Genomic DNA, 27,311 nt, shown 5'->3' with positions numbered 1-27,311 from the left:
TTTTAATAGTACATTAAATATTTTATTTAAGAAGTATAACAAAATCATATACATTTGTTCCACGGTTTGGATAAAATTTCCAATAACTTTCAAATAATGCACACATAGTATCTCACGGATCAAATTCCATTCATTTCAATATGGTCATGAGATAGGCTGTATTCCAAAATTCGGTACATAAATCCATACATAATATATACTATATACATTGACTTTAAATAATCTAACTATAAAAGTCATTTTTAAAAGTCAAAGCAATTTATTTCTAATGAAAGTTACAATATGCATGCCATACTGACACCTATTCAATAGATAAAATCTAGGAAAATCTTTTTTGTGAATACTATTTATACTGGAATGCAAATTCACATAAAAATACTTCCTTTAAAGCATGTTCTATTTCATGCAAGAAATTAAATGTGAGCTTTTAAAATTGCAAGCTTTATTTTTAATCAAACCCATTCAATTTTAAGTTTTTAGATCATTAAGTCTCATACAACTTCCTCTAATTTAGCTAAAACCATCATTGACAGGGTTTTATTGTTACATTTGGCCTTAACTTTAAAAAACAAATTTGTTTACATTTCACATTTAAAGGGACATTTTAAACCCTGAGTAAAAAGACATATTTTTACAAGTCCAACTGTAACAATTCTACCCTATTTTCTTGCAATGCTTTTTTTAGATAAAAACTATTATTAAAGTTTTGATTTTTTAGAATATACTGTTTAGAAGGTTAATGCTTTTCATGACTTTAAAAGTTTCTAAATGTATTTTATTAGTATCTAAGTAAAAATTCTAGATTTCTATATGGATATTCTAAAAACACCTCTTTTTTAGACTGTTTAATTATTTCACCTTAATCATAAGAAATCATTGAATACTACACTCTTAAGATAATTTTTCTTTCTTGGCTTTGGGCTATTGTCATTTCAACCTTAAAAATTAAAATTATTGTTTTCCTATATCTAATGATACTTTTTAGGCGTAGATTTTTAAGATACAAAAATAAAATGTAGTTTAGTATTTTATCATTACCACCTGCTGCAATGAGTCTGCCAGATCAGAGGCTTTCCTCACTAGGAAACCTAGCTTTAAATCAAATACTGGTTTTCTTCTTGTAATTCACACTTGTCTATTGAATCAGTGACCCAACTTTCTTTTAGGATTTTAAACTTTCTCTTAAACGTTCTTCTAAAAGCTTTAAAATCTGCAACACGACTATGATCTTCCCCAATGATTACATGAGACACTCCCTCAGCTAAACAAGAAACTACTTTTGCTCCATGAAACCGAAGCTCCAAGGCTTTAACAGCTAACCTTGTCCCCTCATTTTTGGTACTCAGGTCATTAATAACAGCATACAAGTCCAAATAAACGGTGTGCCGTCGAAACATACTGAGAGGACAGCAATCCCAGGAATACCGATATTCTAAATCAGCAATCAGAGAAGTCATTTCTTCAGGAGTCTGCTCATTAGAATTTTTAATTCCTGAGAATACTTCCTTCAGTTCGTTCAAGTCTGTATCAACAAAATAACTATCACCATAGCAATCATATTCACGGGCAAAATGTTCTTTGGTTGATGGGCACATATGAATCATAAAGCGAGGCTGCCATGGCACAAAGCTTTTGGTCTTAAAACATTCTAAAAGCCATGCAGGCTTGACAACATCATGTTTATTTGACAAAATTATGTTTTTCACTCTGATGTTCTTAGACCCTGCAATTACACAGTACGTGTCTGGGCCTGGATTTTGTACTATATAACCACCAAATTCTGCAATTCTGTTCTCCAGGTCAGGCTTTGGCTGGCTATCTGTTCCACTCATAACACAAAACTCTACATCTTCAAATATATTCGAAATTTTGTTAACGTTAGTAAGGTTAGGTGCTTTTAAGTGCTCAATAATTCCAATAACTTTCTTCATCTTTGGGGCAGCTTTCCGCTTTTTTTCTTGTGGTTCATCATCACCACCTACATAAAGGTGTTTAGATGCGAGCTTACCAGATGCTTTCCCCCTAAGTTGTTCTAGGTCGTCCAGGGTCATGCACTCATGCCACTCTTTGTCATCTCTTATCTTTTCAATTCGTGGAAAACGCAAGGTGCAGCCAGTTTTATACATATCACTGGGTACGATCTCTGCTGCCTTAATCTGAACAATGACAGAATTACAAGGTTCAATGTACACTTCTGGCTTCTCTGTTCCACATAAAATGCTACTTGGTGGAGCTTTTTTATGAAAAGGCTTCCAATACTTGGCCAATTTCAAACCCAGATCATACAGTTCTTTCATGGTGCAGCCAGAGCCAACACGAGAGAGAGTATGAAACACAGATGGCTTCTCACCAGGAGGGGGCTTCTCTGCTACTGCACACAAAAAATGAGACATCATTCCACCCCGTGATCCTTTACCCCAATATCCTCCAACAATTAAAATGTCCAATTCATCTATTAGTCCACTGACATACTCTGGTTTAATTTTTAACCACCCTTCACCTCTTTTGTCTGGCTTGTAGATGGATAGAGGTTGTTTTATCATAATTCCCTCTTCTCTTTTATCTATTGCTTCATTCAATGCATCAATTACCTCATTCTTAGTATGAGCTTGTGTTTTCTGCACTATTTCTATTCTACCTGGAATTGGTGTAAAAATACTACTGAGAATCTCATACCTCTTTCTCAGAGTCTCATGCCCTAGCTTTTTATTATTAACCATCAATACATCAAAAACACAATAACAAGTTTGTAGATCAGAATCCTCTACCATTCTTTTAATATCAAACTTAGTTCCCTTTTGCATGAAAGTTTGTGTATTAGGATTATAGGCCATCATCTCACCATCAAGAATACAGATTTGTATATCTGTTTTGAATGCATTATGAATGAATGGGGTAAGAGAACCTTCTGTAGGAGAAGCACCAAACTGATCAGTATAGTTATATCCATTTCGAGAGAAGTATTTATATACATCTCCATCTTTGTGCATTTGCATACGTTCGCCATCTAGCTTGGTTTCTATGTAGAAACTCTGATGTTTCATATCCTTCTCAATGTGCTCAATATCTGCAATAGCAGCTAGCATTGGTTTAAAGGCAGAAAATAAAGTGATAGAAATATCACTAAGTCCTACAGAAGGGTCATGCAGTTGCCTACAGACTTTTTCCAGATCAGTAGTGACATTATGCAACTCAGCAGCATCATTATGAAAAACAGAAAAGATAGTTTGCTGACTAACACCAAGCTTTAAATCCTTTATGATCATCCGTATAAGCCACTTTTGCTCAAGTGCTGAACTCTGACTTATAAGTTGAAGAAGGCTCTTTTTTATTAGGTCTTTTCTTTTAGCAGAATTATTGCTGGCAATTGAGTCTAAAAGGTCGTTTACTTGCTGTATGGTTAAACTTCCTTTCTGTAAACATCTTGGCTTCAACACAAAATATGCAATCATTGCAAAGTCTCCAGCATCTCCATGAGTTCCAGTGGGTGTTCTGTAGTTTAAAAGTTTGAGGGCATCTTTTCCGTCTCTAGGTAAATTAAGCAACTCAATATAAAACTTAGCAAGCATAGTTTCTTTAATTCCATAGGCCATTCTCTCTCTTTCTAGCTGAGGAAGAATTAGTCTCATTGCTGGATAAAAAGAGTCTGTGACATCTTTTTGGTTCTTATGAAGAGCATCATGAAATTTTCTCCAAGAATCTAAAAATTCCCTGAAGTGTCTGATTTTTTCTGCACGTCCTTTACTTCTCTGTATTCGTTCTAAAGTTGAACACAAATCTGCAAAAGGAACATGAGATGCAACAGTTTGTGAAGTTTGTGAGGCAGCCATCAAAGCGGTGACGAATCTTCTCGTTTAACTAGTAAAGCAAAAAGATAATAACTTTAAGTAAAAGATAAGATTCAACTAAATATTTAATGTAAAGATCTTACACAGATCACTGAGATCATAATAAATGTTTATTAATGTTTGCTAAATAAAATAGACCAATGCTCTAAATGATGTATCTTTTCAACCTCTACATTTAATAACGATTTTGCTCTAACCCTAATTTGAAGTTATTATGAAAAGTATCATCAGCTGTATAGCTGTATTTCCTGTATTTATAATGCAGAAATAATTTTAATTTTCTCCTTAAATTCCAGTTATTCTATAAATTATTTAGCACATAATACAAACAAATATTGCTAACAGTGGTGACAAGAAAAAGTCATCAGGCTGAATTCACTTCACTTCTGAGCTCCTGAGGGAAGGCCTTTCATGTATGTCTCTTCTTTCCCTGTCAGACTACCACATAGCACCAGAAATGAACTTGATCTTCAAACAGATGTTTTTAACAAATTACCCGTTTGCTGAATTGAAATTTGACTTCCTAGAAATCCTAATCATAGGCAGGGCCCTTGACCAAAAAACAAAACAAAGGAAAAAACTGGTACCTTCTTCTTCCAGCCAAACAAAGCCTACGTCTATGTTTCCTTTCACTTCTTCACTGCTAGCTATGCCAAATCACACCAGCATTCAGTCCCAACTCAAAATGCCCTACCCCAAAAATCCTCACTTTATCTATTTTACCATAGTTACTTACTGCCTTATAAGTATAAATGTATTAGTATGCTTCTTTTTTCATATTTCCATGCCAGTTATTCCCTAAGTATTTAATGACTACATATGAGATGTGCTACATACACTGTGCTAGGGGAAAATACTTCATGTTTCTGCTTTAAAAGAACATATATTCTGTAAAAAAGAAAAGAAAAAAAGGTGGGGGAGTGTAATGGAAACTGAGTATAATAAAATGCCAAGTGCTTTAACAAAATAAAACAAACGTAAAATGTCCTGAAGGGAGAGCTTTTCCCTAAAGTATCTGCTAAAGTCAGAGAACAAATAAAGGGTACCTTGCAGAGCTAGGGCAAGAATATTTCCTAAAATTTCACAAGTGTAAATTTCTTTACTTTTAAATATTCATACAAGTTCTACTGGAAGATAAATATATTAGAGTAATTTTAATATGGTTTAAACTATGTAAAAACGTTAAAATAACTTTCCAAAAAAAGATTTTAAGTAAAATTATGCTCCATGAATAGAAACTATGTTTTATCCTGTGGTTTCAGACACCTCCTGGCACACCACCATGTATCCCAGTGGAGTCAGAGAAGTTTTGCTGGGAGTGGGGAGATCTATTACAGTGCAGAAAACATGTGACTCCCCATCTTCCAATTCTCCATCACAGCAAACAAATGAGCAACACACACATGCACAAGGCTACATTATCTAGTATCCAGTAAAATAAATCAAATGGCTAATTACAATACTACATTTACTATACTGTCAGTCTCTAGAGGCCAGAAATTGTGCTGTAATTTGTGCTACCAGTGGCAGACATGTAGGAGGTTTGCTGAATGAATTACTGAACAACTAGAGTTGACTCCTGGATAAGCACACTAGGAAAAGCTATAGTCTGGTTACATACTACACACTCACGCACGCAGACACACAGTGGGTGAGATTCAGTTTGGTTAAAAATATTTAGTAGCTCTGACTGCCCTGGCAATGGTTCACAACAGCCATTTGGTGGCCTATAGAGAAAAAAGCTGCACTTCTCAGTCTAATTTCTGACAAAGGAAACCCAACTTCTACTGAGTGGGTTAGATCGAGGGATAAGCGCATGAGAGACCACTTTCCTGAAACTTTTATCTTTGAATATACTGTTGTTTCCTCTCTCTGAATCTGGTTTGCATAACTGACTGTAACACCTGGTTATGTATGTTCACTGCCCTATCTCTCAAAATATGCTCCCTCAGGGGAGTACATCATGGTACACAATGCTATATCTACAATTTCTATATAAACTATGTAAAATGAAGTAGGTTAACTAATATTTCTTTAATATTCAAATATTGGTATACAGTTTCTACAGATATATCTATAGATTCTATATGGTCTCAAAGTTAAGGTTTCGCTCAACAAATCCCAGGCAAGGACTTAAATTACTTTATAATGACAAAATGTAGGTAATGGTGTGGATACACATGTATCCTAAAATGGCTACACAGATAACAAGGATTCCAAAATTGCTATAAACTAGGCATAAGTACTTTTGCTCATTACAACAGCATAAAAAGTCAAAGATTAGGACTTCCATTCATTTTTACATGCTAATTTTATTTTTTGGATTCTGAAGATTTTAGCTGATTCATTCCATTTGCAGTAAGACAAATGAGGAGGTTCCTGGTTAGGGCTCAGGTTTTAGACTCTAATAAATCTGAGTTTAAATGTGGATGGTAACACTTAACAGCTGTGTGATACTGGGCAATTACTTAATTTCTCTAAGCTTCAGTTTCCTAAAGTATAAAATGGGGTTAAAAACTATGCAGAAATTAGAATGAAAATAAAATCAGATAATCTATAAAATGTGCTTTAAAAAGTAGTAAGTCTTGATAATTTTAATACTATAATGCTTGCTGATCCAAGCAACATTTAAAATATAAATATTGCAAAATACTAACGAGATAAAAAGGTGGGAAGAAGCTTCACTCTTTAACAATAAGCAAAGCTTTCAGGAGAATGAATGCAAGCAATTAGTACACAATAACGATTCATCATTCATTCAGTTGCTGACTAAATTGTCCTGAAGTGACACATGAAAATAAACCGGCAGGTTTTATTCAGTGACTGTGGAAGGTGATTAAGTGCTATGTTATTGCACTTAAAAAAGAGAGAGGAAAAACAGGAGAAAGTGACTAATGCAACTTAAGTATCCTTCATGCAACCCTTGACAAGCTGTGTTTCCCTAGGAAACAAAGAGTTTACAGTTGCCTATCTTCCACAGCACTTAGTGACAATTTGGGACAATCTCAGCAGAAAGAAATGAGCCGACAAAGAGGCTAGAAGGGCTCTGGGATCCCAAAAGTTAATGAAAGACCAAGTGTAAGAAGAGAAATAAAGTAATTCCCTCCAAGGTTTCCCGCTCCAGTGCCCCCTGTGCCCTCCCGGAAAATCCCGAAGGAGTCTACATCATTCCTCTCTACGTTCCCCCTACTCTCCCCCAACCCTTAAGGGATTCCCAGTGAATACCTGGCCTCAGGCAAGCTCCGCTACCTCTGTGAACGAGAGAATCCCAGCGGTAAAATGAGATCTTGATGCTTTCCTGCGGGGTTGCCATGAGAAAGAATCAGCATGTACGCAGGTAAAGCAGGCAACATAGTTTCAGGGAGTCGAAAATGGGAGAAATAGTCCCACGACCTGGGGCTTGGGTCTAGATGAAGAGCACAGCATCAAGAGGCCAGGCTTCTAATGCGGCACAGTCTACTGCGCTGTGAACTCGGCAACCCCTACCACCTGCCTTCCGCTGCACAAACACCCTGCTTGCCCCCCCATAGACCAACCCCCGCCTGACGCCCCCCAGGCCCCCCGCCTGACGTCCCAGACACCCCCACCAACCGATCCCCCAGACCCCCAATCTGACGCCCCACTTCCCCTACTTGACTCCTCACACAACCCCCGCCTGACGACCCCCCGTCCCCCGCCTGACGTCCCAGTCACCACCCACCTGATTCCCCAGACTCCCAACCTGACGCCCCACACCCCTCACTTGACTCCCTACACACCCTACACCTGCCACCCCACACCCCTCACTTGACTCCCTACACACCCTACACCTGCCACCCCACACCCCTCACTTGACTCCCTACACACCCCACACCTGCCACCCCACACAACCCCCGCCTGACGCCCCACAGACTCCCTGCCTGACGCCCCACAGACATCCTCCGCCACCTGCCGCCACACCTCAAACCCCGCCCCGAACACCCCCCAACTGCCGCCCCACAGATTCCCCCGCCTGACGCCCCACAGACCCCCAACGTGACGCCCTACAGACCCCAACCTGACGTCCCACAGACACCCCGCCTGACGCCCCTCAGACCTTCCCTCGGTCTGCTGCCCCACAGACTTCTCGCCGCTTGCTGGACCACACCCTCCACTTGACTCCCCCCACACCCTCAATCTGCCACCACCCACCCCCACCTCCACCTGCCAACCCCCTTCCCCCACCTCCCAACCCCCTCCCACCTGCCATCCCACACCCTTCCCACCTGACGTCAAGCCTGAGGCTCAGCCGCTAAGCCGGAAGCTGGCGCCAGAAGATGCCGGTTCCGCCAGCTGCTCGCCGCGCAGGCGCAGGGGAGACCCGGGGGCTGTGCAGTCACCCTGCTCAAGCACGCCGGCGCAGCCAGGCTCGCAGTGGGAGGTGGGAGGTGGGAGGTGGGAGGTGGGAGGGCCGGCAGCCCCGCAGGGCTGCGGAGGCGGGACCTGGAGGATCCTGGTTAGGGTCTTGAGTACACACGGCTCCCATTGGCCTCAGCAGCAGATGCTCTTTGCAAGCAATTGATCCACAGGCCAGTGGATTTTGTCTTGAGGGAGACCTAAGATTACTTTCCGCCCTGGCTGGTGATAGCATCTAATTCTTGTTCTCTGTACGTAAAACAGTGGTAACTATACTGATTTCGCTGGTTGTGAAAGCTCGCAAGAGAGAACAGGGCATCCCCCCCAACTCAAAACGTTGGTTGTTTCATTTAAACTTTTAAAAAATAGGCTTTTGCAAACTATACAGAGCTGTTTTTTTTTTTTTCATGATGTTTGCTAGTGTGGTCTGAGTTCTCTTAATACAGAAATAATACATAACAATACATAATTTACAATACAGAAATAAACCGTTGCATGACCAGAAATCAACTATGGACTCTTCTAGTATCTGTTTAAGGTTTAAAAATAAAGTTATTTAACAAACCTTTATTGAGCACCTATTATTATATAGTAATGGTGCTAGATATTCAGGCTAGAGAGATTAAAAACAACCCCAGTTTTTATGTTCCAGGAGCTGTTGGTTTCCACCGAATTTTTGCTGTGGTCCGTCCTCTTTCGCCATGGAGAAGTGAGAAGTTATTCATAGAGTGGTGGAAACAACTTTTAGAACTATTTTATTTTAGCATAAAATATTGCTTTACGATATAACAAATTTTGCTGCAATGGGCCCTGATAAAACATATTGGAGCTGTTAAGTGCCCTTAGAGGTTGCGTAATGTATAAAAACCTCGTTTTTCAAAACTGACACATTTAATTCAGGGCTAGTTTGTAGTGGAGCTAGAACTGAGGGTTCCATCTAGCCCAAGAACATTCAGTTGTTCGCTTTGTATGTCTAATTGACCTAAGATGCCTGAATATCTAAAATCATCTGTGATGTTGTAAAGTCTCATGATATTGTTTTGTGAGTATCTACTCTTCAATTTAGTTATCAATTTATTTTGGAGGAAAAATGAATAGTGTTAAGGTAGAGGAGCCTCCACTTGCCCATCTTACCAGAGGGTACCTATCCGTGTACGTTTGTAGCTTGTTCAACCTCTACTGAGCTCCTACAATGTCAGAAGCTGGACTTTGTATTAGTTACATGAGAGGAACCATGAATTATGAAAGCAGGCAAACTCCAAATTGATTCAAAGCCCAGTCTCCATTTTATCATGTTATTTTAGTTGCTTGGTTCAAAGACAGTCAAGGGTTTTTTTCACTAAGTATCTTCTAGAGTTGCCATGATTATTAATTTATTTATGTAAATGGTCTACTTTATATATGCTTAGCACTTATTCCGTGATCAACATTAGGAAGCTATGAATCAAGAACCCAGCTTTGACCTGGAGCTCTCGATCTGGTAGCAAGACACATATGTTCAACAAAAACAACAAAAACAAAATTAGCCACAGGCCGGGCCGGTGGCTAATGCCTGTAATCCCAGCACTTTAAGAGGCTGAGGTGAGCGGATCACTTGAGGTCAGAAGTTTGACACCAGCCTGGCCAACATGGTGAACCCCTGTCTCTACTAAAAAATACAAACATTAGGCCGGGCGCGGTGGCTCACGCCTGTAATCCCAGCACTTTGGAAGGCCGAGGTGGGCGGATCACCTGAGGTCGGGAGTTTGAGACTAGCCTGGCCAACATGGTGAAACTCCGTCTCTACTAAAGAAAAATACAAAATTAGCCAGGCGTGGTGGCGCATGCCTGTAATCCTAGCTACTTGGGAGGCTGAAGCAGAAGAATCGCTTGAACCCGGGAAGGGGAGATTGCGGTGAGCCGAGATCTTGCCACTGCACTCCAGCCTGGGCAACAAGAGCGAAACTCCGTCTCAAAACAACAACAAAACAAAAACAAAAATTAGTGGGGCGTGGTGGAGGGCACCTGTAATCCCAGCTACTTGAGAGGCTGAGCAAGAGAATCGCTTGAACCAGGGAGGCGGAGGTTGCAGTGAGCCGAGGTCACGCCATTGCACTCCCACCTGGGAGACAAGAGCGAGGCTCCGTCTCAAAAGGAAAAAAAAAAACAAAAACCACAAATTTATGAAATATCCTCCGTATATATAAAATAGGGGACATAGAATAAGGAAAGCCCAAGGGAGGGGGAGGCACACATCTGTAAACAAGTGTGTACACTTCAGTGCGTAGGGGGGTTGACAGTGAAGCTAATGAAGCCCAAGCTTTAAGGGCCCATTTTTGTGGTGAACACTTCCAAGGCCTTGAGAGGGGCCCTAATGAGGTGTTCCTATGGTCGTGTACCTCGGTAAAATTTGCAAAAATAAGATAATTTTACATTATTTTTCTTTCAAAGGGCTCTCCAAATGGCACAAGGTTCAGGCCTCACAAAACCTGCATTCGCCTTTGACAGTCCACTCTGGTAGAGGTAAAAGGAGAAAAATAGTTATGGAAGGGCTTTAAATCCTGGACCTCATTGTGACACCCTCTAACAACCCTATCAGGCAGAACAAATTCCTCCGCAAACCTGCGGCTTGCAGAGCGGTGGTGGACTACCGAGCTCATCGGGTCCGGCGCCTCTTCACCCCGGAGGCCTCGGGTACGGAACTGCAGGGAGTCCTGGTGCTCGGAGGAGGGCGGAAGGTCAAGATCCTCAGGTCCTGGAGCAGGGAGCCGGGCCCACGCCGCCGAGGTATCTTTTCCGTCCGGGCCACCGTCGCGGGGGCTCCCAGGCAGCGGCTTCTGCGCATGCTCAGGAGACGGGGCAGGGTTCCCACTCCGGGAGCGGAGACAGAGAACAGGTTATGTGGGAGCCGGCGGGGGCATTTGCCGGCAACACCCGAGCGGGGGCCGGAAGTGGGGCCACAGCTCGCCGCAGGAGCTCCGGGCTAGACCGTGGCTACGGCAGCGGCCCCTGGGCTGGAGGAGGATGATGAGGAGATACGGAAGCGACGCGGGGGTACGCTGCTGCGCGGCGCCCGGTTTCGTGCCCGCGGCCGACTGCGCAGCCTGTCCGCAAGTCTGAGTAAGTGAGGTTCGGGGACCTCGAGCCCGCGGGGCCCGAGCTCCGGTCCGCGCCTTCTAGGAGGGTCGCGGGGAGCCGCCGGCTCCTCCAGGCGGAAGCTAAACCCTCCCGGGAGGCCGTTGGGGGAGCCCCGGGGCTAGTGCGGCTTCCCGGGGGGGGGGGGTCGTGCGGGGGCCGAGCGCCGGGGGTTGTGGAAGACCAGCCCGGGGCGCCGTGTCTGTCCGGGCTGCAGCCCTGCCGGCCGCCCCGACTCCGCTCACCCCTCACCAGGGGCAGCCAACTGAAGCCACATACCTATTTTGGAAACTAAGGTGCGCGCGTTGCCAGAGGCTCGCCGGGTGTCGTTTTGTAATTGGAACCTAAAACGTATCTTAGTGTTCTATGTCAATTGTATTTCCAGTAATATGTACAAACCTACGATCCTTAAAATCCAATCCTCCGCTCCCCCACCCTCCCGCACAGACAGGAAAAGTAAAATAGAATAATTCCAGCTACTAGGTTGGAGAGAGGGAGAGCCCCGATCTAATCACGTCAGTGACAGCTTTAGACCTGTTAATATCATGGCAGGAAGTTCTGGGGTATTCAGGAAACATCAAAAAAGCACCCCATACAATCGAAGTCAATTTTGCTGTAGATTTTAGTCAACATTTAAGTAAAATGAGTTACTAGTATTACTGCCCAAGGTATCGAAACCAAAAGAAAGTCCGTCCGCATTTAACAACTCTTATTTGTGTTTACTATGTGATGGTAACTGGATGGAAAGATGAGTATATTGGCTTTGTGTGTTGATATTGGATTTTCACTGATCTCTTTTGACGGGAAAGGGTTCGTGGATCAATACGTACTTGTATGCATGCTTAGGGAAATCACTCGTCTTTGACTAAAATATCAAATTTTATTTTACTGTGTAAGATTTCATGATTGCCCATTTAGTGTTAATGTCATGATATCCTAAGACATCAGCTGCTCAATTAAATAATTGTTAATAGAGGCCCACTATGTATCAGGCACTGCTGCGTACTGAAAGTGTTGAGTTGAATAATAGGGTGAGGTCTCTGTCATTGAGGAACTCACAGCCTGTGTAAGCAGCTTAATTACACTGTAATAGTAACTTCTGCCACGTAAGTTTGCACAAACTACAGAATATGGAATGGATGGCAGGAGGGAATAGGGGTCCAAGGAAAGCTTTCTAGAGGATCTACTGCCTGAGTTTGGTCTTAACAGAAAAAGAGTGCATTGCTCTGATTACTTCCTGTGTTCAGATACGGTACCTCTGGGGAATCATATCCATTATTTAATCCAGGACTAATAGGGCTTCTAGTTGTCCTTACTTTCACATACTCTGCTATAGTACATAATTAAGTAATTTAAATTTTGTCTCATAGAAGTAGCTGCACTTAACACACTATTACATTTTATCTCAACAGTAGTTCAATTTAATCTTTCATCCTTCTTTTACATATGAGGAAATATATAGAGAGGCTAAGCGAGTTGGCAAAAGCTACCTATCTATTAACAGACCATGACCCCAAAGACTGTCTCCTTTCCATTGCACCACACTGCCTCCCATTGATAGTTAACTTGGAGTGATGAAAGCAAGCCAGGTACCTACAGGTAGCTCTTGGCACACTGACCTCTTCTTGGGCACATCAAAGACCTCTTGGCATGTGAATTAGAGGGTTTACTAACCAAATTGCCCTGGGCTGCCAATATGACTTAGTGATAGGTACAGGAAACTGTTGGATCTAACATTTTCCCATGACCTCTCCTCATAACTTATCTCAGGGGAATCTATTTCTGTTTCTCTGTTTAATGTACTACCCAGATTCTGAAATCTTTCTAATCCTTGTTTAGTTGCCCCAGGAAAGTCTTAAGACCTCTAAATAGCCTTTCTTCGTGTAGACTTAAAAAATGCTCTAGTTCTTCTAAGTAAGATATTTTTCCTCAAATGACAGATTTTGTAATACATTATTACATTTTATGTTTCTGTTTCACATGGTGTGAACTCCTACAACAGTGTATTCTGCTGAAATCCCTTGCAAAGATGTAGTATTTCCAGTACATGGACTACATGCACTTATGAGCTAGCCTGAGAATCTAGATACTTCTAGTAAGGCTTCTAGTTGTGCTTACTTTCACATACTCAATGTTATATAACACTGGTTTTATACAAAACAAATATTCTAAGTTTCATCCATCTAGTTTATAGGTAAAGTTTTAGAACATTGCCCATTTATAAATTGGAAACTTTGTGAATTTCATTATCAGTCTAGCATCACTACAGTTTTAGCTTGTGGATTTTTTTTTAAACATTTCAGATATTTATAATCCCAGAACAAATTGTGGTTGGCTTCCATAGTAACAACAATAATCTCTCATTTTACTTCTGCCAGAGTTGACTCTATTTGCCAAGATTTTCAAGCACGAGAAAGCTACTAAGTTGCTGCCTGGTATAATTTTTGAGCTATCTGCTCATACAGATTTAAATCCTAGTTAAAGATGCTGTCTGAACTATCCAGTTATTATCCAGCATCTCCATAGGCACTTACTGTTCATTTGTCCCATAGGACTATTAATACACACTTTTTCATTATTGATGGCATGTGGGTAACCATTAGGGAAATAGATAATTCATTCTGTGGTGTCTCCAACACCTTGATAGCAGCTATTTGTGTTTCCATTTCAGCTGTGCAGCTGGCATGGTTTCTTAACTTCCCAATGCTTAACAGAAGAGGAGAGAGATTGATATGAGAATACTGAATCTGAGTTCCCACATTACTTCACATGTGATTGGAAGCTGTGATTCACCCGGAGTAATTAATGAGCATCATGGGGTGTGGGGTCCTCATTCTCTGCTGGGATGTGGATGTCGGCATTGACACATGAACTCCCTTTCCACTTTTTACAGTCTTCACTTGAACCTGCACATTGTTCTTTCCACTTGTAGGCATCTTTTTTTTAAAATATAAACAGTTTTTATTTTTAAACAAGCTGTTCCCAAAATTATCAATTTAGGATGGACTTAAAGATCTTTAAAGAAATAATAGTGCATTTATAACTTAGGAGTTTTAATTGTATTTGAAATTGTTTAGCCTTTTGCCACATTGTTTTTGGGAAATTCATTGTAATTCACCTATGGGTAATGCACTTTTATGTATTTTTAAAAGACCATTTGCTGGTGGCAGAATCCGTAACTCGATATACAATATGCAATACAATGCACACTTTTTTTTTTTTTTTTGAGATGGAGTCTCACTGTGTCACCCAGGTTGGAGTGCAGTGGCACGATCTCAGCTCGCTGCAACCTCGACTTCTGGGTTCAAGTGATTCTTGTGCCTCAGTCTTCTTACTAGCTGGGATTACAGGCACGCGCCGCCATGCCCGGCTAATTTTTTTGTAATTTTTAGTAGAGATGGTGTTTTACCGTGTTGCCTGGACTAGTCTCAAACTCCTGTGCTCAGGCAATCCACCTGCCTTGGCTTCCTAAAGCACTATGATTACACGCATGAGCCACCACGCCTGGCCCAGTGTACACTTTTTAATTAAAAATAATTAGAGTAACTAGAATTTAATTTGTAGGGCAGTTCTGACCTTCATTAAATGTTATCTATGGTATAATAGATTTGTCTAGTTTACTCTCCTACTAACCTTACGGCAATAATTAAAATGTATTTACTCCTATACTTTTGAGTTTCAGTTCTTGATATATATAAGTTTTTATTTTTAATTTTTGGAGCAAATATTACTGGGTAAAATCCTTAAATATATTTATATATGTTATAATGCAGAAAGGATTTAAATAAATGTAATATATCTTTCTTAATTTGAAGAAGGCAAGTCTCTGGGGCATAAGGTGCAATACAGTTATATGGTTAAATAGTGTGGAACCGTGGATCTCAAGCTTTTTGGTCTCAGACCCCTTTACATTTTAGAAATGTAAAGATCCCAAAGATTTTTTCGTATGTATGTGGATTATATAGATATTTATTGTGTTAGAAATTAAAACTGGAAGTTTATAAAGTGTATAAATTAAAACTGGAAGTTTTAATTCATTTAAAAATAGCAGTAGTAAGTTCATTACATACTCACATAAATAAAATTTTATATAAAACAATTGTAATTACAAAAAATAGAGGTGTGGGATTATATTTTTGTAATTATCTTTAATGTCTGCCTCATAGAAGACAGGCAGATTATTAGGCTCTTTAAGTGAAACGTGAAGAAAGTCAGGCTCACACAAATTTGTAGTTGTAAAGGGAAGAGTATTGTAATAGAGAATTGTGGATACTCTTTGGTACGGCTCCGTCACCCAACAGGAGGCACTTCCTTAAAGGTCAGTTATATCGTACCATCTGAAACCTACATCAGAGAAATTTTTGTCTCTTGTTACATCAAAATCTGTTGGTTTGTAGTGAATTTTTTACTCATGTTTGCTTGATTTTGTGACACCATTCATTGGTCATTTGGAATATATTGGTTTATTGAGTTATGCAGATTCTTCCAAATGGTGACACATTTAATATTAATAGATTACCACAGTGCCATCAAAAAGGTCTCTTAAGTGTCTAGGAGCTATTAGCAACCTCATTCATTTTCTAGTAAATATCTGCCAGACCTCTAAGTCTGAACAACCATAGTTTGTCAGTTGTCTTTTTAAATAAAAATGTTGTCACCTGAACAAAGCAGCTAGTTCAGCTCTCAATTCAAATGTATTTCAATACACAGCACAAAATGCTTTATGTACACTTCAATGTTGTCACACATTTGTCACACAATGTGTTAAAAAGATATGTACTTGTTAATTGAGATAAAATAATTTTTACTGCTGCTTCTTTGACATTATTAGGTAAAACTGGATTATTCCCTTATTTACTGTGAGCTCATGGTGATAAAGAATACAGTGACTCCCAACATGTGAGGCCACTACCTTGATTCTTGTAAAGGCACCAGCAATTTTACCCATCATTGCTTATGCATCATTAGTGCAAATGTCAAACAGTGAAAAAAGCCAATGATATTTTAGTATGATTATGAGCATAATATTGATCTTGTGGACCCCATTAGAGGGTCTTGGGGACCCTCAGGTTTCTGACCACCTTTTGAGAACCACTGGCATAGAAAGATCTCAGATTTAATAGAGCCCTCAAAGTTCATCCAGTTTAACAGCTCTAAATTCCTCTATGCTATCCTTGCCAAGTATTTATTTAGATTATGCTGAATACTTGCAGTTTCTGTGAATAATTGTGCTAAATGAATAAAAATAAGTGTCACAGACAGCTGTTTGATGGAAAGTAATAGAGATTCTTAATCCTGGAGTTACGTTTTGTCCTGCTTTTAAAACATTGCATAAGTTTCCACTTGGTTTCTCTTAGTAATCAACCTTGATGAAATCCAGAGACTACTAAAATTATGTTGTGAAGGAAAGATATGGCTAAGGTTTTGATTTTCCTTTGCTATATGTAATGACAATTGTCGTATTTCTTTGATTTTTCTTTGTCTGCTCTATAATTAAATGAACTTATGTTAGATATGTAGTTATTTATATCCATATCTGTCTCCCGAGTACCTCAAGAGTTGCTTGAACATTACTGAGTAGATCACAAGCTACTTGAGAGCAAGGACTGTATAGTTTACTAGGATGCATTGGAATCTGATGACCACCTCTTCCGGAAGAGGCTGGGAAATCAACTATAGGCCTGCTTCAGTGGTCCACGCTGGGTTTCACAGCTCCCCTGGGAGCCTGCAGTGATATTCTGAGGATTCATACCATTCGTAGTGGGCATGACTTCAATATTGATCTCTTTTTTTAAAGAATCAGTTTATAAAATAGTTATTTAAATGAAGTATTTTTCCTTAAAAATGGAACCATTTGTGATCCTATATGAACACAGGAGATGATTAGTAGACATCAGATAAGCATGGCCATCACTCATGCCATTAGCTGCCTTACCATTCAGCTAACACTGTTAGCCAGCAAGGTGGTCTGAGAGCTTTACAGTTCTAGATTCAGCTAACACTGTTAGCCAGCAAGGTGGTCTGAGAGCTTTACAGTTCTAGATTGGTCTTATTTTTAGTCTCAAATTGTTTATTTTATACCCGTAATGGACTTAAATTTAGAGACAGTAAGTAGGGAGCACTAGAGGTGACTACAACAAGCCAATTAGGACCATAAATTCTCAAGATGAGCATCATATATTAAATTGCATCAGATGATCAAACTACTTATGTAGTATAGCAGGATGTCACTAATACTACAAAACCATTCTTGTAAAAGGAAAACAATCATATCTAATTTATACAGTACATGATAATAAAGATTAGTCATGCTTTCAGTAGATTATTTTTTGAGACACACTAATATCAATGTGACACCTCAAACCACTTCATTTAGAAAGCACAAAAGTTGTTTCTAAGATTGATTTTTTTTTATTCAAATACAAGACTGGTACAGGTTATAATAAACTGTAATACTTAAATCTTAGCTACATATCCCGGGTTTTTAAAAAATATATTTGTTTACACATCATGCTTTTTTTGTGTATAATTAACATAAAGCCCGCAAAACGTTGGGAAGGGAGCAGGATGTGTTTAGTTTTGGATAAGTTTGAAATATCAGTGAAGCATCAGGTACGTGAGGAACAGGTAAATTGAGATTGTAGATGAAGAGTAGACGTGTAGATTGGGAATAATTCATACACATGTGTGATAATTGGAGCCATGAAAAGGAATGAAATCACTGAGGGAAGGGACATAATAACCTAAAAGAGTGGAGAAGACCTTGGAAAATGCCTGCTTTTTGGGGTATAGGGCAGAGAGAAACAGCAATTTGAGTATAGAGGAGAAGCCAACAGCAAATGACACTTTGGGGGTCTGGTGTTGCAGTGTGGATTGAGAAAAATCCACTAGATTTATTTTAAAGTGAAGTTTACATTTTATGAGAGATCATTATGATAAGTCAGTCAGCAAGTTCCAGATAGTAAATGGTTAAGGAGTTACTGGGGGTGGTTAAAACCACAGATTGGTGGGTTTTAGAAATGTTTGACATGTAATACCAGATCTGATAAAATAGCAAACAGAAAATTGAGAAATGGGACTGTCAGGTATTCATTTAAGATGTAGACATAAGGTTAAAAATACATACAATAATGATGTAAAAGAAGACTGGAAGATGAGAAGTTATTGATTATCTACATTTCTGTATTCTACATAGAACAGATCTAATCAGCTCTCCCACTCAGCAGCCCTTCTAGTTGGTATAAGTTTGAGTGTATTAAATGCATTCTTTTTCCTGATTTTTATGATGCTAAGATGTTACCAGCAAATGCATTTCACATGCAGAAGAACCTGACAAACAGTACATCTCCTCTGAAGACACGTTTTATAGGTGTTTTACCACATAGGACATACTTGATTGCTTCACTCATTCTTCATGACTAGAAGCAGTGTTCTTGGGGTCAACTGGACATTGATACTCACAAGACCCAGTAGACCATAGTGGACCGTACTGTGCATCAGCCTCTCTGCTTGTTTGAAAACCCAACATGTCAGTGTTAGGTATATTGTTCCCAGATGATAGCTCAGGTCTAGTGGAAAATGATACAAGGGTGGGAGTGAGTGCCACCCTGGCTTAGCTGCTTCATGCTCCACAGGAAACAGTGTCTTTTTATGACAGCATATGAGTATAGCATCCAGGACTAAGCAAATGACAAGCCAATTACAAGTCATATTCGATTCAGAAAAGCCCCTGTTTACACTTCCCACTGGGCATGTTTAGCCCTGCTCACTGTCCTCTCAGTCCAGATGTAGCTCATCAGTAGGAGCCATTTTTACTACACTGTTGCTTAGAAACACAGCTGATATCCCACCTTTATCAGGTTTCCAGGGAAACAGTGCAGGAAGGTTAAGGAGAGGTCATTTTTTATCTGAAGAGGGAGAAAGGTTTTGTTAACCATTTACTCACACTAATTTATGGACAAAGTCAATAGAAAACATAACGCTGGCTGTAGGATCCATGCAGTCGACTTTAGTAGAGGCAGTGTTTGTTTCTATTGACTGTCATAACATCTGGGTATGAAGTTGTTTTTACATCTCAGCAGATGGCGCATGGTAATTGTGCTTTTCCGATACTTTCAGCAAATTCAGTAAATTAAAAATCCTTCCTGATATTGTTCACTTGTCCTGGTTCCTTTAAGATTATCTTTGAGATGGAAATATATATCATACAGACTAGGGAACAGAGATTATTAGCAAGTGGGGTTAGGTAAAAATCAGGCTCTCTGTGAGGGGAGTTCTTACTCTAAACCAGCAATATAAGAATATCTTAAGGAGAAAAGATGTCCATGCCCACGCACTCCACCACCCCAGAGCAATTTTTATTAACCTGTTCTTAAAAATGACTTTCACTTGATATTACTCAAGATGAATGGACTTTTATTCCGACTTCAATAGTGCAACAACTGATTGTTTATCACAAAACAGTTTAGTTAATGTGACTTTTCAGGAATGTTTTGTGGAAAACTGTAAGTTTATCCCGTATTATTCCTAGGCAGTAATAGAGCCAAACAAATATGCCCATTTTTCTGATGTTGTTTGAAACATATATGCCCACTGCTCAGAATACTTTTTTAAAGAATAAATTGAATAATTCATATATGTAATTAGATTATTTTAAAAATGTTTTAGTCATAAGTATATATAAAGTGCTGTACTAGACATTAGAGATGCAATAGTGAAAAAGAGAAATACACTTTCTAGCCTTATAAATTTTAATTCAGTATTGTTTGCTAAAATTAGATGTTAGAGGCTACTAAAACAAAAATAACTTTTCAAAGTTCATTAGTTGAAAATTTAACTATGTAAATTGATATAAATGTAAATATAAGATTCAAATTTTAAAATATGCTTTATTCATGTATTTGGAGCTATTTTATCTGGTTTTATAATAGTTTTTTAAATAAGAACTAATTTGAACAGAACACAGTAAGAAAGTAGTAGAGCCAGAAATACCAGTCACAAAAGCAAATAAAATTAACGTGTCTATAACATTTATGAATGATCTCATTATTAATCTTACTTGATACTAATAGGTATCTTACTTGATACTCATAGGTAAGCATTTTAAAAATTCTCATTCTACTGAAAAGGCAATTGAGACTGGAAATAGGTGATAGTTATTCAGGGAGGATGTGATACTGTAATAAAACTTGCTACCACTGGGTGGCAGTGTTGATTTCTGGGAAATCAGAAAAATTTTGGTTTATGTTCATAAAGGTTCAGTTCATTTGAATAATAATTCAAATGTAAAAGTCTATGTTTAGTGAAATAATAGTAAAAAATCAAATTTGTTAAATCATCCAACTCATTATTTGTATAATCAATCTATAACTTCTTTGTAGCAGTTTGGTTAGTGGGAAAGAAGGAAATGTAATATTTTTAAAAGTTCAGTAAATAAGCATAAGTAGACAAATAGTACATAAGAAAATTTGTAACATATCTCAATTCTTTTGCCTTTTTAAGACAACATGTATAAACCTTTTGATAAAAAATTCTCTTTTAATAGTTTTTACTTTCTTTGTATCAGTTACATATTTTAGTAATCTTTTCAAAAATTGTTATCCAGTGAGTCATTTTACTTTATTTATCTCTGGTTCTCAGAGGATTTCTGTGTATTTGTTTCACACTGAACTCTCAAGGATTTATTGCCTTATCAATACATTTTAGCAATCTATTGACCCTAGGATGTGAAACTTCAATAAAGAGTATATAAAAGATACTGCCGATCTCATGACACTAGCAATATGATATTTATTTTTAATTACATATGAAAGATAAATCATTAATCTTTTTTTAAAACTAATACAATATTAGAATCTAGTGTTTAAGCAAATTATTTAAGTTTAGTATTAAAACTTCGAGGTAGAGGGGGGGATACTTTTATTCTTTCTTTCCCTAGTTGTTTTTTTTTATTTTGCTTTGTTTTGCCCAAGTCCTTACCCTAGTTTCTTTAGTTTTTGCTACAGTATATGAAAAAAATTGACAAAGTATATTAGATTGGTCTTGCTATGTTAGAATTTCTGAACTGCCTTTTCAGTGCAATTTGCCCTGGACATACGTAACCTAACAGCAGATGTACCACGATCTCTAGAATCATGCTTCTTTGCCTCCCAGCTCATCTACATTGAGAACCAGATGATAGCCAGTCTACTTATGCCCCTGAGCTTCTGTTTTCTCATTTAAAAAAAAAAAAAAAAAAAAAAAAGACACTATCGCATCAACTTTTTTGGGGGTCAAATCAGTGAGAACATATAAATGAAGATAGCTGGCAGTAAATAAGCACTTTTTAAAAATAAATTAATTTGAAGAATATTAGTGTTTCATAAATATGACAGTGGAGGGATATGGTAGAAAGGAAACTGTTGAGAACAGAAAGGACAAGGGAAATTATAGCAGCTACTTTTGTGGATGGACTGTACCTATTACCATATTTAACAATTACATGAGGCCTAGTACCATAGTTTATTTTATTACGGATTTTTAAAAAAAATAGATAGATGTTGAATTATTGATATTCTCCCTCTCTCTCTCTAGGATACTTACAGAGAGCTACAATGGAAAAGTCCTGGATGCTGTGGAACTTTGTTGAAAGATGGCTAATAGCCTTGGCTTCATGGTCTTGGGCTCTCTGCCGTATTTCTCTTTTACCTTTAATAGTGACTTTTCATCTGTATGGAGGCATTATCTTACTTTTGTTAATATTCATATCAATAGCAGGTATTCTGTATAAATTCCAGGATGTATTGCTTTATTTTCCAGAACAGCCATCCTCTTCACGTCTTTATGTTCCCATGCCCACTGGCATTCCACATGAAAACATTTTCATCAGAACCAAAGATGGAATACGTCTGAATCTTATTTTGATACGATACACTGGAGACAATTCACCCTATTCCCCAACTATAATTTATTTTCATGGGAATGCAGGCAACATAGGTCACAGGTTGCCAAATGCATTACTTATGTTGGTTAACCTCAAAGTTAACCTTTTGCTGGTTGATTATCGAGGATATGGAAAAAGTGAAGGAGAAGCAAGTGAAGAAGGACTCTACTTAGATTCTGAAGCTGTGTTAGACTATGTGATGACTAGACCTGACCTTGATAAAACAAAAATTTTTCTTTTTGGCCGTTCTTTGGGTGGAGCGGTGGCTATTCATTTGGCTTCTGAAAATTCACATAGGATTTCAGCCATTATGGTGGAGAACACATTTTTAAGCATACCACATATGGCCAGCACTTTATTTTCATTCTTTCCGATGCGTTACCTTCCTTTATGGTGCTACAAAAATAAATTTTTGTCCTACAGAAAAATCTCTCAGTGCAGAATGCCTTCTCTTTTCATCTCTGGACTCTCAGATCAATTAATTCCACCAGTAATGATGAAACAACTTTATGAACTCTCCCCATCTCGGACTAAGAGATTAGCCATTTTTCCAGATGGGACTCACAATGATACATGGCAGTGCCAAGGCTATTTCACTGCACTTGAACAGTTCATCAAAGAAGTCGTAAAGAGCCATTCTCCTGAAGAAATGGCAAAAACTTCATCTAATGTAACAATTATATAATGTTTCCCTTTTTGATTATTGCATTGTATTTTAATTTGTGCAGAATGATAAAGAATGTTCCTTTTAGAAGTGTGTTATGTCTGTACCTGTCTGAAGAGTGACATTAAACTTTGAAAGGACTTCACTGCTCCTTTACAATATTCCAAATAGTTTTTTACATTGGAAAAAACTATAATTATTGGGGTTATTTCATACATTTTCATCAAAACTTTCAATGTGGTTATGCATTCATATCTTTAGTTTAATATGTCAGTATAATAGATATTGTTCAAAAGTTTCTTGTTGCTAAAGTGGTGTAATCTGTTACACAGATGAATAGCTAGATGTGGAAAGAGATATGTAAACAAGAAACCTTTGGGTATTATTTCTTAAGTAAATATTGGGACAATCATGGTAAGCAAACTTAGTTCTGTAACTGCATTTTTCACCTTAAAAGTTAAATGAAATGCATGACGGTATTTTATTCCTTGAATTATGCAATGCAACATTTTACATGTAAATAGCACTGGTCATATACTGATGTATATGGTTATCCGGGTTATATCTATTTTTATGTAAACTCTATTTTGTTTTTTGGCAAGAAGTGAAATTGAGACTTATGTGCAGGTTGCCATTGAATTTTGCTCTGGTGAATGCTGAGATCCAGCTTTTTCTTACAAATAAATGGGACCCTGTTTTCCAATATAAATGTACCGTGTTTTTGTTAGGTACAGTCTGGATCATGGCATGCAGAAATAGAAATTTAGAATTTTACTGCAGCTTTGGTGTGCATATTTGAACTTTTTAACATTTGTAACTTTGGTGGCAAAGAGAATTTTAGCTTCTATCGATTTTGTAAGTCTTCGCTGAACCACTAATAGCAGTCATAGTGAAGATTAGCACTACTTAGAATTAAATTAGGAAGTCTTTTATCATTACAGGATTGTACATACTGCTTTATAAAAATTCTCACATTTGATTTTGAATCCCAGTACCTAGTTATATCTAACCTATCAAAGGAAAGATATCATTTATTGGACTTCTTGAAAATAAAAGTTACAAAATCCAACAACAACAACAACAAAAAATGTTCTTGGTTTTAATGTTCCAGTTGCTGTGAAATAGAACTCCTACAATCAAAAGACAGTTTTAGGAAGTCTTATTTATTTATTTTAAAAGTTTTACATGTAGGAGTGTGGATGAAGGAATTCTGGAGCTTTTTGACACAAAACCTATTACCACATTTAGCAAGTAAATGGCTATAGGTGGGAAGTAGGATTTAGATGTATAGAAAAGTAAGAAAATCTTGCTTAGAAAAAAGCCCCTTGAAACTTGCAGGATTTACCTTAATAAAAATACACGCTATGAGTCATAATTGTGCCAGGTTGTTTCATGCAGTCCTCAAAAATTAGATGTAATTGAGCTTTGTGTAATATTATGTCAGCTTTAACATATAATATTTTGAATATTTTAGCTATATTTAGTGGCTTTCTGCAAGCAACTAGAACAGAGAAATAATGGGTCAGTAATCTTGACCTCAATTTAAAACTTTCAATGGAGATAGGGCTAGAAATACTTTTGCCAAATAGCATTCTTATTCACTTTATGCCAGTATTTAGAAAAAATAAATTATAGCAAGTAAGATTTCTAAGAATAATGTTTTTCTATAAATTACTAATTGTAAAAAGTCTTGCTTTTTAAAACAAGTTGGTAATGCATATCATGGAAGGCATATTTTGTATGTATAAATTCACCACAATTAAAGACTATTCTCGTCAGTCCTTGCTATGTAGAATGACTAATCTAAATATTAATGTATTAAAAAGAAAATATAACAAAATGTATATTTAGACACGAGCTTACATGGCATACCTTATATTTGTATCATTCTTTAAAGTTTACAAAAAAACACCTTATGTTTTTATGCAATCAGTCATTACACTATGGAGAAATGTATCAGCTTTAGTTCTAAATATGCTGATGAGGTATAAAAGCTATTTCTTCATCAGTATTTTGCTTTTATGCTGCTTTTTCTTTTTGATACTCCAGGTTTATAAACTATCTTTTTAAATTTTAAGCTAGGACTTCAAAAATTGCAGAGTACTTGTTTGCCGTCCCCTACCTTCATTCTCTTAGAGTTAAGGAGCCTTTCTTTCTGCACTAAGGGCAGAGGTTGTGCCTAGGGCTATACCATGTCTTTCTTCACTAGCATCTGTATTTGAGACTGTTGGGTAAGAGGTGGAAAACAAACTTAGTGTCGGGTCCGTGAAGCCCATGGCATCATTTTTGAAAATATTTCTAGTTTTGTAGCCAAAGCAATTGGTTTAGTAAAATGAGACTTCTTCAGGAGTCACTCCTTCACTGTGGACCCATTGCTTAGTGGGAATGGAAGTATATGTATCTATCTTGTGTATTAACTTCTGACGTACTTATACAAGAGCAGCTATAGGAGTTTACAAAAGAACTTTAAGTTATTAAGTTACTATAAATTTGGGAATCCTAGAGTGATCTTAAATATGGCAAGATACAGCTCATTTAGAATAAAATCTCACATCCATTATTTTAAAGGGAATGATTGGGGGGGAAAACTGGTGAAAAAGAAATATAAAAAGGACCCTAAAAAGAATTCTGCAAAATAAGAGAAGAAATAATTTGTGACAGGTAATAGAATACTAGTAGGATAGAAACAACTAGAAAGGAAAGTGTGACACAGTTTTTAAATTTAGATATAGAAAATAATGAGTTAATGAGATTGGTGAAAGGAAATCGTGCAAAACATTTGAATGCAAAGCATTTCTAACAAAAAATGACTGGAGCACTTGCAACTACCCTGTTTTTGCAATTATGTTTTTGACTGTTAAAATGGATATTTTCATAAAAATGGTGTTCTGAGTTTTGCTACAGGGCTGCTTGAATTTATGATTACCTGTAGACACTTGATAATTACATAGATTACAGCTTTGGTAATATGTCACTGGAGTAATTACGCTGTAATACCTGTTGAGAATTCATACCATCTGATGCTTATATATTAATTTCTTATGTTTGTAAGATTTGGCTTCGTGGGAATAGGTGTGGGGGAATTAAAGAGTGAAGGCCATATTTCATTTTTTATGAATTATCTTTCAAGCTCAGATAGCTTAAGAGCAGTTTATATTAAGGAGACCCTTTTCTCCTTGAGGATAGGGATAGGTAAGGTAAAGTTGTAAAAAGAATGTCACAGAAGTCACTTTTTAATTTAAGTCATGATTGAGATACTGAAATCTTCCACTCATTCTTCTCCTCTCCCATTTTCCTATTATGTTTGATAATTATATGTATTTTTAAAAACTGTGAGAGGAAAAATTAGTCATAAATAACCCTTTTGAATTATCCAGTTAAATTTATGTATTTTCATATTACTCAGGTAAAGATGGAAATGACAGAGCACAGACATTTATTTTTTAAATTGATAGGGTAGAAAATGAAATGTACTTCTGTTTATTCTTAATACTATATATATATATACACACACATCGTTTTAGCAAATTGGAAATAATATATTCGTTTGTATGGCAAGATAAATGCAGTCATCTTAATACTAGTCTACACATTTTTGCCAAATGGCACAAATATACCTCCATTTATATTTTGTATCTTAAAATGCAGTTTAAAAATAGGACTATGTATTAGACACTTTTTTACAAAAAGTGCGGTATATACATATGTAACAGGTGAGTGTGTGTTTAACATAATTTATAATGATTTCTGTCAGTACAGCGTATATGGAAAATTCAAATTGTTTTTAACATATTCAAGTATGTTCAGTATAAAATAAGTTAATCCCATTTCATAATGTAAATCATATTTTTGTTATTTGCCATATTTTATTTGAAGTAATAAAATTTTATAACTCAAATTTGAATGTCATAGTACATTGTGTGCTAACCATGGCAAGCAAACATTTACATTTGTTTTTTACAATAAATTTCTTTTAAAATATACTTTCTATTTTTCTGTACTGACATATGCAATAAATTGGTACATTAAAAATTTGATTAATGTCTTCAGATAGTTTGTATTCAATCTTTTTTAAAAAATTGTTAATCTAGAATTTTATGGTAGGACATTAAAGTTTCCTCAATGGTTATGTAAAATTCCTGAATTTGCACTGAAATTAATGAATTTTATTCTAGTAATGGTGTGGATAAAAAATAGAAGTTAGATTTATATTTCCTTCCCCAGAGAGTATTATCCCTTTTACATTTTAATATTAAAACTATACATGAACCACTGGTGAATGACTAATCCCTAATGCTTTTCTTTAGTTAATTGAATCTAGGAATGAATACATTTTAACTTCATAATTATGTTGCCTTCAGATTTCATAAAATGCTTTTTTAAAAAGTTT

At 37.4% G+C, this 27,311-nt stretch overlaps 2 protein-coding genes across 11 annotated transcripts; one reads left to right on the top strand and one right to left on the bottom strand.

Moving 5' to 3' along the window:
* On the bottom strand, positions 1-11,090 carry LIG4 (DNA ligase 4). Of its 9 annotated transcripts, none has more exons than XM_063618640.1 (3): positions 10,824-10,993; positions 7,074-7,146; positions 1-3,778 (listed from the first exon to the last, which is right to left on the bottom strand). In XM_063618640.1, the coding sequence occupies exon 3, from the start codon at positions 3,627-3,629 to the stop codon at positions 1,095-1,097; it is 2,535 nt and encodes an 844-aa protein (XP_063474710.1). In that variant the 5' UTR covers positions 3,630-3,778; positions 7,074-7,146; positions 10,824-10,993; the 3' UTR covers positions 1-1,094. The 9 variants fall into 9 exon arrangements, with proteins under 9 accessions (XP_063474710.1, XP_063474709.1, XP_063474708.1 ...); XM_063618639.1 differs by having other exon boundaries at positions 1-3,858; positions 10,853-10,993; XM_063618638.1 differs by having other exon boundaries at positions 10,853-10,993.
* Positions 11,063-24,699, top strand: ABHD13 (abhydrolase domain containing 13). Of its 2 annotated transcripts, none has more exons than XM_055244278.2 (2): positions 11,063-11,321; positions 21,909-24,699. In XM_055244278.2, the coding sequence occupies exon 2, from the start codon at positions 21,929-21,931 to the stop codon at positions 22,940-22,942; it is 1,014 nt and encodes a 337-aa protein (XP_055100253.1). In that variant the 5' UTR covers positions 11,063-11,321; positions 21,909-21,928; the 3' UTR covers positions 22,943-24,699. The 2 variants fall into 2 exon arrangements, with proteins under 2 accessions (XP_055100253.1, XP_063474712.1); XM_063618642.1 differs by having other exon boundaries at positions 11,316-11,632.
* Positions 24,700-27,311: the final 2,612 nt, after the last annotated feature.

This window comes from Symphalangus syndactylus, chromosome 15 (genome assembly GCF_028878055.3).
Source record: "Symphalangus syndactylus isolate Jambi chromosome 15, NHGRI_mSymSyn1-v2.1_pri, whole genome shotgun sequence".
Lineage (NCBI taxonomy): Eukaryota > Metazoa > Chordata > Mammalia > Primates > Hylobatidae > Symphalangus > Symphalangus syndactylus.
The sequence above is the reverse complement of the archived record's forward strand: the minus strand, read 5'-3'. Positions and strand labels throughout refer to the sequence as shown.

Coding starts and splice junctions, on each gene's coding strand:
- LIG4 (XM_055244273.2), bottom strand. CDS start 7,161: ATGGCAACCCCGCAGGAAAGCATCAAGATCTCATTTTACCGCTGGGAT. Junction 3,779..7,073: donor CGGAGCTTGCCTGAGGCCAG/GTATTCACTGGG, acceptor TTCCTTTTGCAG/ATTTGTGTTCAACTTTAGAA.
- ABHD13 (XM_055244278.2), top strand. CDS start 21,929: ATGGAAAAGTCCTGGATGCTGTGGAACTTTGTTGAAAGATGGCTAATA.